Raw genomic sequence first — 13,019 nt, 5'->3', positions numbered from 1 at the left:
TTATGATCAAACATTTATTACATGTTATTTTGTAAGTGGGTATACAGTGTCTAATAACTTACTTTTTTGAGCTATGCACATAGGCAATTGAAATGTAAAGGTGAAAACATGGTATGTATTTCAGGAGAGGAGACAGATACCTAAAAATGATGATAGGCATATATATATATATATGTATATATACATAAATACTATATAATATATATTATATATAATTTATATCATGACTTATGAGATCCAAGAGAAGTAAGTAACATATTTGCTTTTAAAATCTGCACTATCTTCATACAGGAAGTGTAGTTAGGCCTTTCAGATCAATACAGAGTTCTCTAGGTTTTCAATGTGTGGCACTGTAGTTTGGATATAGTTTGAATGTGGACTTTTTTTCTCAAGGGGTTCATATACAGGAATCGTGGCTCCTGATATGGTAATGTAGGAAGCAATAGAACATTTACAAATGGGGCTTGGTGGGAGTTGGCTATGTCACTGGGAGCTCATCATCCATAGGCTAACTGACAGCTCCTGTGGAACTTTGAGTTAGTTCTAAAGACAGTTTCAGATGAAGAAGGATCTACAATTTCTCAAACAAACCATCTCCATAGAAGGTGGAAGAATAGTGAAGCTTGGCATGTCTCTATCACCATCTCCCCCTCACCACAAGCATTACTTTACTCCATGTTTCTCTACATAGTATTATGTTGTGTAATTATTGCTTGATGTTTATAAATCTTCAGTGAGATGGCGAGGAAGCATCATTGTTCATTAACATATCCTCAATCTTTTGAATACTACTTATCACTATAAAGTGTCCAAAGAGCAGTAGAATAATTTAAAATATGAGAAGCAAAAGTTCCCTGGCCTTAATAAAATATACTAACATATACATTCATTTTTGAACATTGATGTATTTATTTTAGAAGTTTTCAGTATAACCATACAAAAATAATTAAGCACATTAATAAATCTGCCTGCAATAAAATAAAAATTGAATGATCTCAATGATTCATCCAACGTTATTCTGAAACATACATGCACTGAATGAAATAAATTATTAGAAATTAATAGAACTAGATCCCCAAATTACTATTGCCATTGTTCTTTGTTACTGTCCAAAACTTGATGATATGACACTGTTATGGAAGATGTCACATAGTTGCATCTTAGAACATGGCAAAATCAACCTTGTACAGAACTGGAAGTTTCATCCATACTGACTAGACTTAATAGTTCTGGAAATTGATATGCAAGCTACCTGAAGAGAAAAGTAAACATCAGTTAGATCCAGCTAGGAACACTTCAAGATATGATAATACAGTAGTATCATGGGAGTAAGCAACCTCTTTTTTATTGGAATTAAATACCGCTACATAAAATGAAATGCATAACTGACACTGTTTTTAGGTGAATACTTCATGGATAGTGAGGCCATAGCCCAAGGGAGTGACAATTACTGTTACGTTACTAAATAGACAGAAGAGTATTCTGTTTTCTAATGACAAATTGCTATACCCATAGTTCAATGCATCTCCCAACCCTAATCCAAAATATTTGTAGTAGATCATGGTTAACACTATAACTGGCCAAGATGTGGAGAGTAAGAGACTACAAAATACTCATCCCTCATAGGAATATATATACAAGATCATCCTTCCTAAGGATCAAGGATCATTGCTGAAGGTAGAAAGAATGTAGAAGCCAAAGGTAGTGGATGACTGCTAGGAAACACTATCTTCTGGATACAGCAGGCCACCTGCACATAGGAACTTTCAGTGCTTTGGGAAGCATGTACAAAACCTGCAGACTCCCAAGCCAGACCTAATTCAAGCAGAAAGATGAGAGTTGGACACGGAATTCCACCTGGAGTTGTTGACCTACTAGAAATTGTTAGCTACTGGGAGATGGGAAGAAAGTTTTCTCTATGAATGTAGTCACTTGTAAGTCAACCACTTCTAGTGGAGAAGCAGACATACAAAAATATTTGGGTAGGACAAATTGGTTGTAAGGGATTAAAAAAACACTGAGTGAAGGAAATGGGGGCACAATGAGGGAAAAATTGTGGGATGGGGTGAATATAATCAAAACATTATATGATGTTCTCAAAGAGTGAACAAAAAAAAACCAACAGCATCATCAATAAGAAAAAGTAACAACTAAAAAAAAATTAAAGACCAAAATTGTATGTAAAAAATAATTCAAAATGGAAATAGGAGAGTATTTAAAATGGTCAATAAACTATTGTATTCATTATAGTATGCAAAAGAAAACTGAGAGACAACTTATTTTAGTTTAAAACAACTACAAAAGTTTCTTTAAAATGTGAGTAAATGCATAGTAAGGTACTACAATATTAGCTCAAGAAAGTTGAAACAGAAATGATCTTAAAAAAAGATAGAATTGTAAATAAAAGATGTCTATATTAAACTAAAATGCTAGAATTGACTGAAACATGTTAAAGCTGGCTAAGCGAATCTTTTAAGTAGGCTAATATAATTGTAAAGCGTTATAAGTGTGTGAAAAGAAAAACTAGGCCAGTAACTACAAATAAATAACATTAGATTTAGAAAAATTTTGTTTAGGTTTTTGATTTGTGGATGGTGTCATATATGGCTGAGGCTGGCCTCAAACTTACTGTGTAGTCCATAAAAACCATAGCCTGATCTTTTTGGATTCTGCCTCCCAAGTGCTGAGATGGCAGGGGTGTACTGTCACACCCAGAAAGAAATAGGAAGATTGCTGACAGATATTTATAATAGTGACATGTAAAAACCTTGTCACATTTCTTCTGTTATCCTATTAACCTGTTGGCATTATTTCTCTCACATATCTAAGTTGCTATTGTTATTCCTAAAATTAAAATAGAATCACTTCCATATACAAATAATCCCACATGTAATTTAATTAGTACTAAATTGATATCTCAAAGCTGTAACAGACTCATACAGTGTATTTTGTAAGTTCTCTAATACTCAAGGATCCATTTTCTCCTACTGCAAAAAGGAGCTGTAAAATCATTAACTTCTTTCTTTGATATAAAAAATGGATACAAACAGGAAGAATAATAATACATGATGATGACATTCAAGTATAGGTTAAACCATAAGTAGACTCTCCTGGGGAGTGTAGTATTTTAGAGTAAGAATAAGCATTTGTGGTTTAACCTGAGGACTTAAGGTTTTCTAGAACAGTTTGGTTAAAAAAGAAGGTTTGAATGACACAGCATAATAAAACTCAAAGTATAGTATGGCACTTATAGAAAACAAGATAGATTTGTGGGAAATATTTTTATCTATTCATAATGTCAAATATTGTAAGTCCTACCTATTTTATATGTAGTATAATTATGGGAAAAAAAGGCACTGGAAAATTGCACAACAGACTGGTAGATTCCAGAACAATAAGTAATTATTGAATGTGTGAATGTTGGATTGCAGGAGATGCTATACATTTTATTAAATTTAAGAAATTAAGTTTTCTTCCTACTCTTTAAAAAAAACGTTTTATTTTGCATGTATTAATGTTTTGTTGCATGTATGTCTGTGTGCCACACGTGTTCCTGGTGCCTGTAGAGGGTAGGGAGGGTAGGGGTGGTTGTTTGTGCTTTACCCTTGTTGGTTTTCTGAGGTGCTCTTGCCCCAAAGGAAAAGCCCAAAGGAAAAGTCATGACACAGAATCCACTAACAAGAGTTTTATCAAGACAAAGAGAAAGGGATAGATGAGATCAGGCCTGAGGGAACATACACCTCCTAATAAAGGCCAGGACGCACCTACACACACAGGCCCACCTGCAGAGATCATGCAGTCACGTCTGTGGACTATGTGACTGCATAACCAGGGGCATGGGTCACACAGGATGTATGACCTGGAAATGATTAGGCGGAGATGACTAAGTGTCCTGCCGGGCATGCCCGACCATGGGGGCGTGGTGGGAATTCTATCAACCCTGAAGCACCTTCCCTAGAGAGGCAGCTGGTAACTGCTAGGTACCTGCCCCGCCCCTGGGACGTGACCCAGCGAGGGACCCCTTAAGACCTGGAAATCATCAGATTCCCTCTGACTGGAGTTACAGGCGGTGTGAGCCAGGAGGCAGGAGTTGGGAAGGAAAGTCGGTCTATTGCAAGTCTAGCAAGTTATTTTAAGAAGATTTTCAGTGTTTTTAGTAGAAAATAAACTTTTTGTAATAATCTTTGTTAACCATGAATTAATATCACTTTACATATGTATGTGTTGGAATATCATGGAGAAGGTACTTGATATGCATATATGTGTTTTATATATATATATATGTTTTATAAGTTATAATTCATATTAAAATGAGAATTAATGCAAAAATAATTTTTGTTATGTTTAATGACAACTACAAATGAGCACAACCACCACAGTAATTTGTTGTTAGCAATCATACCTTCACAATTGCAATTTGGACTGTCTCTGCAAATGATTCAAGAGCTTACACTTTAATGATGCTTCTGAAATAGATTTTTCTTTTCAACTTCCTTTAAACTATCCAGTAAACACTGGTTCAAGAAATATATCTGGGCAAACTACAATGCAAATTGATTCTTGCTGTTAAGTAGATTATTTTTGTAGTTATCACACAGTTAAATCAACTAAAAATTATCCAAAAGAATCTTGAAGGTAGGCTTTCCATTGACTACAGAAAGAGCATAAAAGTAAACAATGCATCTTTATTTCTCTGATCATAATTTCCTGCATGATATACAACTGATTAGAAAAATTTGGGTATTTGGGAGAAATACGTGTAGTTATATTTGGTGTTGTATATGTGTATCCATAAGACACACAGAACATCTGCATGTTATCATAATCTTCTGCTAAAGTTCATGTCCTCTGACACCCTAATTAGTTATAATATCTTCAGACCCCTGTTGTTCAAATCTTAGATGGTCTTATAATAAAAAACCCAGAACCAGATATTAGGGTGAAAGTTGAAAGATCAGAGAAGCAGAGCAGCCAGACACTAGTTTTTATCTCTAGGAAATCCTCAGTCTAAAGAGAGTGAGTTCCTGTTTCCTCATGCCTTGTATACCTTTCTCTGCCCAGACATCACTTCCTGGGATTAAAGGTGTGTGTGCTTCCCAGTACTGGGATTAAAGACATGTGCCACCAATGCCTGGCTCTGTTTCTAGCACGGCCTTGAATTCACAGAGATCCAAGTGGATCTCTGCCTCCCAAGTGACAGGATTAAGGATGTTGCCACCACTGCCTGACCTCTATGTCTAATCTAGTGGCTGGCTCTGTCCTCTGATCCTCAGGCAAGTTTATTATGGTGCAACATATATCACCACAGACCCCACCTTAGTAAATGAAAGCAATGCACCATTTGGTCCCCAAAGAACACCATCAAGTCAGTCTGTAAGAGTGGTGGAACAGAAATAAAATTAAGATTGAAAAGTGTGCCCATCCTTCTGCTCTGAAGTATCATTACATTGAAAGTGCGTGTTAAGCACATTTGTAGTGTAGGTATCATGAGGTATCATGTATCTGTAATTCCCAAAACTTAAATTACCTCTTGTATTTTACAGAAATTGAGAAAGAAAGCTGTGGCGATCCTGGCACACCTTTATATGGAATTAGAGAAGGCGATGGTTTTTCTAATCGTGATGTTTTAAGGTTTGAATGCCAGTTTGGGTTTGAATTAATTGGAGAGAAATCCATTGTTTGTCAAGAGAATAACCAATGGTCTGCAAATATACCCATCTGTATCTGTGAGTACCAAATGCTTTGCTTCTAGATGGCATATGTTACCCCATCCTTGCATATAATTGCTTTTGTAATTAATTTCAAAGAGCTGGAACCAAGTAATTATTTTTGAATGAGTAGCACTTTGTGATACTATCTTTAACATGTGTGCTTATGCCAAATTATAAATTTCATTACAGATTTAAATAAAGTTAACATAGTTCAGTTGGTAATTGCAAATATATATATTACATGTGTTCTTCTAACAAGTTAGTGACATTTTATACTTTATACATGGCATATTTCTTATGGAAATTAGATATCATGGATAATTCTAACAAGCCCACTTACTTTCATGGGATAATATATGTTTATTTATAATTACAACTATTTATAATTACTTAATTTATTCTTTCGTGGAGGTGTTCACAGTAAAGTACAGACCTCACAGCATAAAATCCATTAATGTTTATTTTATATAAAATGCTAGGATTAAAAAATAATTTTTTTCAAAATACACTAAATTTCCAGCTTAATTAACACAAACTTGACATCAGTATTATCTATTGTTACACTTTCATGTTCAAGTAAATAGTCATCATTATATTATAAGAAAGTGCTATTTTTTTAAAAAAAATATTTACTTTCCTAGCCAAAAAATCTCAGAGGAAAAATACACAGATCTGCTCTTGAGGGACTGTTAGTGGTGGGCCAGTTCTCATCCATAATAATAAAGACCACCTGAGCAGTCCTTTTGAAAAAGAAGAAAATAAGGAGAACTAAATTTCATCTATTCATGCCCTATAAAGCTTAGAAGTTCTTAAAATACGTTAATTGATGACCTTTTATTCCAAACAGTCTTTCAGAAAGATAATATTGGTCTCATAATGGAAAACCTGTTATGTGATAAATAACACTCACAATAAAAGAAAAAAACTGTGTTGGAAGAGATAGAATCCAGGGCCTTGGCTGAGTTAGACAAGTGTTCCACTTTTGAGCCATGCCTCAGCCCAAAATGAAAAAGTAATTAAAAGCATTTTATAAGATGCTAGAATACTTAATAAAAATGATGTGAATATTATTTCCTTAAAACAATTTGGAAAATTCTTGAATATCTGGTCAATATTCTCATAGGAAGCCCTCTTCGCTGGTCTGGTACTTACTACATAGCTCTGGATAGCCTCTCATTTGTAGAGGTCCTCCTGAGTGCCAGGATTATAAGCATGTTTTATCATTTGGCATCTTTAACTATTTTCAACTAAGCCCAGTATTCTAGTAAGTGAAAAAAATATTGAATCTAATGGTTTATAAACAGGCAATAGTTAATTTCAAATGCATTTGCCTGATTAGCTGCAGATGAATAAATCATCACTACATAGGTATAATTCTTATGTACATCCAGATAAACAGTAAAAAGAGAGTTTTAAAATTTAAAATAGGAAAACCTTATGAAAAATTTTCTGACTGTGAATACATTATATTAATTTATGAATAATACACAATTACCTTGTAAATTTAATGAAACAACTAAAAGCAGTTTCTCTGGGAACATGACCGTGGACCTAATAATATTGCTTAAAAATTGTACTACACCTATAAAACCATGGACACAATGTACATTATGAAAGTCTGCCCATCTCCTTGAATTTCAGTGGGGTTTGTGAGCTTGGACAGTTCCTGATCCATATGTAGATCATTTATCTCAGGAGGTGGCAACTTGAACTTCCCTAAATGTGTAAATGAAGCTTTATAGTAAAAGAAACCAAACACCTTTATTTGTAACTAATTTAGTTGTCATTTTGTTATAATTATAGAATTAAAGGTCTCAGGATTCAGCAGAGTATAAGAGAAGGCAGTAGTGTTCCAGATATGGAATGGGAAGAAAATGGAGCAAATTAACTTTTCAAGAGATAGGGATTGAAAGAATGAATGAGCCAGAGAGTAGGGAGGAGTGCTTCGAAGTACTCTCCTCTGGACAGGGCTTGATTATTGCACTCATGATCTCACAAAGGCCGTGGTTGCAAACAAAACCTGTCTAAGGTCAATCCAGCCCAAATGCCTGCATGAATGACCCAGATGCTCACAAGGTCCTGCTCCTAACTGCGGAACTATAAGCAGCTCTTTGGAGAGGAAGACACATTCTTTTGTTTGGAATTAGCCAGTGGATGCTCATACGCCTCTTGATGGCCTCACACCTATATAGGCATGGGAAACAGTAATTAGACTCAGTGAGTTGTGAAAGAGAGACAGAGACAGAGAGACAGAGACAGAGAGACAGAGGGAGGAGGAGGAGAAAAGGAAAAAAGGACATGAAACTTGAAGATGGACAGGTTGGAGGCAGATCCCTGGGAACTTGGGAGGGGGAAAGGGAGGGTCGATACTACCATATTACATTGTATACATACATGAAATTCATGAAGAATAACTGAAAGTGGAAAGGGTTGGAGAATACAACATACAAGACAAATCCCTGCACTTGGAAGGGAAGGGAGGAAGATTGTATGTTTGAGGCTCTAACATGCTACATATTAAGCTCCATATTAAGTATCACCAAAAAAAGGAATAGGGGACTTTTTTTTCCTAGACTTATATCCTCAAATGTGAAATATGCTTTGAAAATATGATTCCAAAGCATGGGAAGAAGAAAAGAAAAAACAGCCAAATCAAACTTGCCTGCAATGTGGCTCAGCCACATTGACCTGTGGCTGTCATTTTATAGCTTCTAAAGTCATTCCAGATAGGAAATAAAAATGCAAAATACTTTTAAAGAAATGATGAAATTACATACATTGTGAGATCTTTTAGTATATAATCAAATGTAGGTAACCAAAATATTATTTTAACTAGTAAATTCAAATAAATTCCTAATATTAAACTTTATAAAAAACAAAATAAATGAGCAATGTGCTATACAGGTTGCCTTAGTTACTGTTCTAGTGATGTGAAGAGACACTGTGACCAAGGCAATTCTTATAAAAGAAAGCATTTAATTAGGGGCTTGCTTACTGTATTAGATATTTAGTCCCTAGTCTTAATGGCAGGATACAGACAGGCTTGGGGCTGGAGCAGTAGCTGAGAGCTTACTTACTGATCTATAGATGGCAGGCAGACAGAGATACAGGATCAGGCATGGGTTTTTGAAACCTCAAAACTCACCTTTACTGAACACACCTCCTCCAACAAGGCCACACCAAGACCAACAAGGCTACATTTCCCTATCCTTCTCAAACAGTTCTTCTAACTGGGGACCAAGTGTTCACAAGTATGAGCATATGAGAAAAACTACCTTTCAAATTGCCACATGGGTATTATGACTTAAGACTACATAAACATAAAGAATCAGAATTCATGCATGGATACTTCCAACAAAGTGAATAAGCAAATATATTAAAACCATATCAGAAACCTTCACTCACTATAAGTAGAAGAAACAGTAATAAGGTGTTATTTTCCTTATGAAACTAAAAAGTGTAATCACAGTATTTTCTGCTTTCACAGATCTGTGTTCTTTAATACAGCTTTTTATAGTTCACTACAAATTAATATAACTTGAGAAATTCTACAAACAATTTTGAAGCTTCAAGTTCATATTCTTTATGAACTCATTAAAAATATCCCCAGGAAATAATCAGAAGACAGCCATTCATCACTGAATTGAATTTTAAAATACAATTCTAAATGTTAATTTAAAATTTATGTAGACAAAAATGAATGGTGTTAGGGGTTTAAATGATTAATATGATTATATGTAGTCAATTTAAATTTTCATTTATGGCGTATAATGAATGAATTGTAGCGGTGCACATCTCTGATTTAAACATTTGGACTGAAGCTGAAAGGTGAATAAATCTGGGCCATCCTGGTCTACATACTGAGAAACTGTCTCAAAACTATACTACAAACACACTGCACATGAGAATACACGTATATGTAACGTATCTATTTCTATATAGAGACTTTATGCATACTTTATATGTATAAACAGTAAATGCATATGTGAGTGTCTGCATGTGTGTGTGCATAGTGTGTATGTGTCACAAGTAGAATTTGTATGAACTGAGTTTTGTTAAAGGTATTTAATAGCACTGGAAAAAACTATATCAATATCTTAGCATCGATTTCCTTTGAGTAATTTTTTTTCTCTTCCTTGTCCTTCCTCTGCTTTCCAAACTTCAATCAGATGTTTTCAACTTGGGAAAGGAAACAGGACTATGTGTTCTGTAGAGTAGCTGATTTTCTTGACTTGTCCTTCTTCTGGTCTTTCCCACCGGTGACAGCTGTTGGCTATTATTATTGCTAACTGGCCTCCTTATTTCTGTCATAAACTGTCAGGACCCCAAGGGCACGACAGGGGATAAAAATCGGTTTCCACACCCTTACTGATGTTCTGTAAAGCTTTAGAAACTTAACTCTGCGATTATTCACAAAATGTTTCTTTCCTCAACCATTGTATTAACCTGAACGTTTCCATGGGTACTTACATAAATTTCTCATAAGCGCAGAGATAAAAGCTATGGCCTATTCTAACAGAAACAGGCTAAAAAGAAAAATGAAGTGTCACTGAGTTGGGGGTAGTGATTCCTGCCTAGAGCCGCTGTCCGTCTTGGAATGCTGAAGTGGCAACAATTATAAGAACGCTTTGTCCAGTCTGGGAGCGAGTTCTAGATAACTTAGGCTACAGAGTGAGAACTGTCTGGGAAGCACAATAAACCAATATCATGAGGCTTTTATTTAAATTACGAATTTGTGCACAGCCAAGCACACAGCCGTAAGTTCATGGGAAGTACAAGCTGGCTTTGCTCATATGTAAAATGAAGTTGGTGTGTGTACTTTGACAATGTGACCCTTGCACCAAACCCTGAATTCACTATTCAGTAAAGGAAAAAAACAAATTTTCAAGGCAAAAATTGTAGCTTTTCCTTTCTCTTTTATAAGGTAACTTAGATTATTTGATGTGTTCCTGATCGCTCATTGATCATTATAATTGTAGACTACCATAAAAATATACCCAGATATTGCTTTTTAATGTTTACTGTTTGTAAACTTCTCTTTGTTTTTATCTATTTTTTCCAGTTCCTTGCCTCTCTAACTTTACTGCACCGATGGGAACAGTCCTTTCCCCCGATTACCCTGAAGGTTATGGAAATAATTTAAATTGCATCTGGACAATAATCTCTGACCCAGGGAGCCGGATTCACCTGTCATTCAATGACTTTGATCTGGAATCCCAGTTTGACTTCCTTGCTGTTAAAGATGGCGACTCGCCCGATTCCCCCATTCTGGGGACCTTTACCGGGGCTGAGGTGCCTTCTCACCTCACTAGTAACAGCCACATCCTGCGACTGGAATTTCAAGCTGACCACTCTATGTCAGGACGCGGTTTCAACATCACCTACAACAGTAAGGGCTTTGTTGTGTGCTTGCTTGTTTATCTCTGTGGCATTTTTGTAGAGGACTGAAAGGCGATCATACAAACCAGCCCACTTGTTTCAATGATAAGGATATTTGAGAAAGCTGTCGACCTAGTTTTGCCAATGATTGCTTTGTATCTCTTAAGAACCAAATACATTCTACTCTCTATGTGTCATTTCTCTTTGAGAGGCCCCATTTGAAGGAAATCCATTTCAATGTTTTTACCGCATCAGCTGATACATTAGGTTGTTCTATTAAGATTGACCATAAATTTAGACCAGATTTTGCTGCTACTTGTTTATCAGTTTTTTTTAAAAAAGAAAATGTCTTTTCTTTAGCTATTCAGGAGCTAGCTCGTAGAGAACAATTAATCACAGCACACAATTCTAATTCCGAAGAACAGCTCTTCTTGCTATAGGAGTACTTGAGAGAAAGAATCACTAATTCTGTGGGAAGACCCCTCAGCTGACTATGAGGAAAAATAAAAATAAAGATAAAATACAGGGGTAACGGTGTTTCAAAGTGTCAGCCATAAAGCCAGACAGTACAACTTCAAGTCTTGTCTTGGATACTACATTTGTAGATTTTGTACCCGATCCATGTATCCATAAATATAAAAGCACTTTGGACGAATATATGAGTAATTCTAAATAAAGTATAGATTGACTTAATTTACCAGACACCATGTGAATCTAGCAAAATCTCAATAACCACTAGCTAGCTTTTTGGCTAGATCACTTAATACTGTTTTGGGGTGTATTATATTTTCCTAGGTTCCAGGTATGTTTTCTCTTAGGTTTTATATATCAGCCATATTCTGGTGTGTATTTTTAAAAGATAAGATGAGTATGATTCATCTGAAAATCTTTATGACAGTGGCAAAAGATTCAATCCCATAAAAGAGAAAACTTCTTGGCTTAAAATACTTACATCTAAGTATTTTCTTGTGCGAATGTTTTGTCAGAAGCCAGGAACCGCTGCTAATGTTAAGTGCTTTCTCCTGAATCATCGCCTCTGTGTTAGATGCTGCCTAACCTGCTGGGTTAATGGGAAACTTCTCTGTCTCAATAGAATTTAGTCTAAATACCAGAACCACCTTTAGAAAAAATTTCTCCTTTCATCCCACCTGAATCTAAGTGACACTGAGTTTCGCCAATGAAAAATAAAGTGCAGTCTGTGTCCTTTCGCTGTGACCAGAGTTGTGTACAGTATCATTCATAGAATGTATTTGCAATGTATAACTGTATGTCATTTATATTCAGTTACTGTGATATGTGTCACAAAGACTATCTAAAACGGGATTTAACTGAAAGTTCTTCAAACATTTCTATATATAAAGTGAATACATGTATGCACCTGTTTAATTATAGTTTTTAGTTTGTATTAACTTCATGATGCTTTTAATCAATGCCTGTGATCTTTTCAGATATTATATCCATTCTGCTTCTATAGTAAATAACTTATTTAGTTATATATAAATTCATATATTTAATATTTTCGACTTCAACTCATTTCTTCTGAACAAATCTACTTGAATATTATATACTAGAGCAGCAAGACCAAAAGTTGAACTTAAAACATATTTTTATCAATTTTTAATTATTGTTTCTTTAAGAGTTAAGAATTTGTAGGTTATAAGACAAAAAAAGTCATTCAAATAAATTAACATATAATATATTTATGTATTTTGGAACTTTCCTTAATTTCTTTTGTGTAATTTAGGATAAAAATTAATAAAATAATGCAAATTGGGAACAACATATAAATGGTAATTAGTAGGAAAATGCAAAACAGTTGCCTGCATTCATGATGAACAATTCTAATATCAAATTATAAAAGCTTCATAAATATGACATATGCTTATAAACCATGATGCTTTGTCTTCACAGAAATATTCTTCTATTTCC

The 13,019-nt window shown here is 34.9% G+C and overlaps 1 protein-coding gene across 7 annotated transcripts in view; it reads left to right on the top strand.

Moving 5' to 3' along the window:
- Positions 1-13,019, top strand: part of Csmd3 (CUB and Sushi multiple domains 3) — a 1,145,339-nt gene that overhangs the window by 718,487 nt on the left and 413,833 nt on the right. For all 7 annotated transcript variants that reach the window (XM_052747788.1, XM_052747786.1, XM_052747792.1 and 4 more), the window contains 2 exons: positions 5,544-5,726; positions 10,774-11,100. In XM_052747788.1, coding sequence (XP_052603748.1) covers positions 5,544-5,726; positions 10,774-11,100 — 510 coding nt within the window. The remainder of the gene's footprint in view (positions 1-5,543; positions 5,727-10,773; positions 11,101-13,019) is intronic.

This window comes from Peromyscus californicus, unplaced genomic scaffold (assembly GCF_007827085.1).
Source record: "Peromyscus californicus insignis strain IS unplaced genomic scaffold, ASM782708v3 Scaffold_20__1_contigs__length_68692818, whole genome shotgun sequence".
Lineage (NCBI taxonomy): Eukaryota > Metazoa > Chordata > Mammalia > Rodentia > Cricetidae > Peromyscus > Peromyscus californicus.
This window is presented reverse-complemented; position numbering and strand designations above follow the sequence as displayed.